General features: G+C 42.4%; 1 protein-coding gene across 1 annotated transcript in view; it reads right to left on the bottom strand.

The window, feature by feature from the left end:
- TSPAN14 (tetraspanin 14) overlaps window positions 1–578 on the bottom strand; it is a 55,356-nt gene extending 54,778 nt beyond the window's left edge. Inside the window, exon 1 of the mRNA XM_007946476.2 lies at window positions 498–578. Coding sequence (XP_007944667.1) covers window positions 498–578 — 81 coding nt within the window. The remainder of the gene's footprint in view (window positions 1–497) is intronic.
- Window positions 579–1,069: the final 491 nt, after the last annotated feature.

Raw genomic sequence — 1,069 nt, 5'->3', positions numbered from 1 at the left:
GAGTTTACAAAGACTTATGGGTAGAAAAGCCACACAAAGTAATTTACTACACTGCACTGTGTGAGCTGTGCTCTTATCGGCAATCCCAGACCTTGACTCAACAATAAGAACTGTGATGGCAGAGCCATATCAGCCTTGTCCACTACCTCCTAGAGCTTAAAATAGGACCTGGCTGCAGTCAAATATGCATAACGTATGTTGCTACTAATGTTTCACTTGTACATTTCTTGGAAAAGGAAGGAGGGAGACAGGACAGGCACCCATCTGGGCCAGAGCTTCAAGCCTTCCTGGACCCTCAAGGCTGGGTTAGTAGCCCTTCTTCCAGCTTTCAATTACCTTGTCCTTCTCTACCAGAGCATTTAATGGTCTACTTTATAATTTACTTATTGCTGGTTCTGAAAGAATAGGGTCACACTGACCCTGCCCACCGCCTTACATGGGGCCTGGCAAAAAGCATGGGAAAGTCATAATTTACTTAACAAAAGACATGCACTCACCCAGAAGACAATGTTGTAGCTGAACAGAAGGTACTTGTACCAGCAGCTGACCTCAGCATTAGAGTATCTATAATAGTGCATCTTCTGAAAAGAAGGATCTGCAAAGAGACAAGTGAGTGATGAGAGGCAGGGTCACTTTTAAAACATCGCCCAAGACTCAAAGCCACAGTAGTCTCAGAGGATATCAAGGTCAATTGGCATAACATAGTCCACAACATTCTACATCTTACTTTGGTGAATAGTGACTAGAATCTTAAAAGCTTGTAAGTGGCCACCAAATATGCAACTATTGGTCTCTCCTCATGTGGAGCAAAGAAGAGTGAAGAAAATCAAAGATGCAAGGAAACAATTAATCCAAAGGACTAATGGACTATGTGAACCTCAGCCTCCACTACTATGAGACCAAAAGAACTAGATGGTGCTCAACTACCACAGCTGAATGATCTGAATGGGATCACATTAGAAGGTCCTGGATAGAGTAGGAGAAAAATGTGGAACAAAACTTAAAATCATAAAAAAGACCGGACATACTACTGGTCTGATAGAGACTGATTCAACAACTGAGACTATGG

The sequence above is a fragment of the Orycteropus afer genome, unplaced genomic scaffold (genome assembly GCF_000298275.1).
Source record: "Orycteropus afer afer isolate SDZICR_OR568_19922 unplaced genomic scaffold, OryAfe1.0 scaffold00163, whole genome shotgun sequence".
In the NCBI taxonomy this organism is placed as follows: domain Eukaryota; kingdom Metazoa; phylum Chordata; class Mammalia; order Tubulidentata; family Orycteropodidae; genus Orycteropus; species Orycteropus afer.
This window is presented reverse-complemented; position numbering and strand designations above follow the sequence as displayed.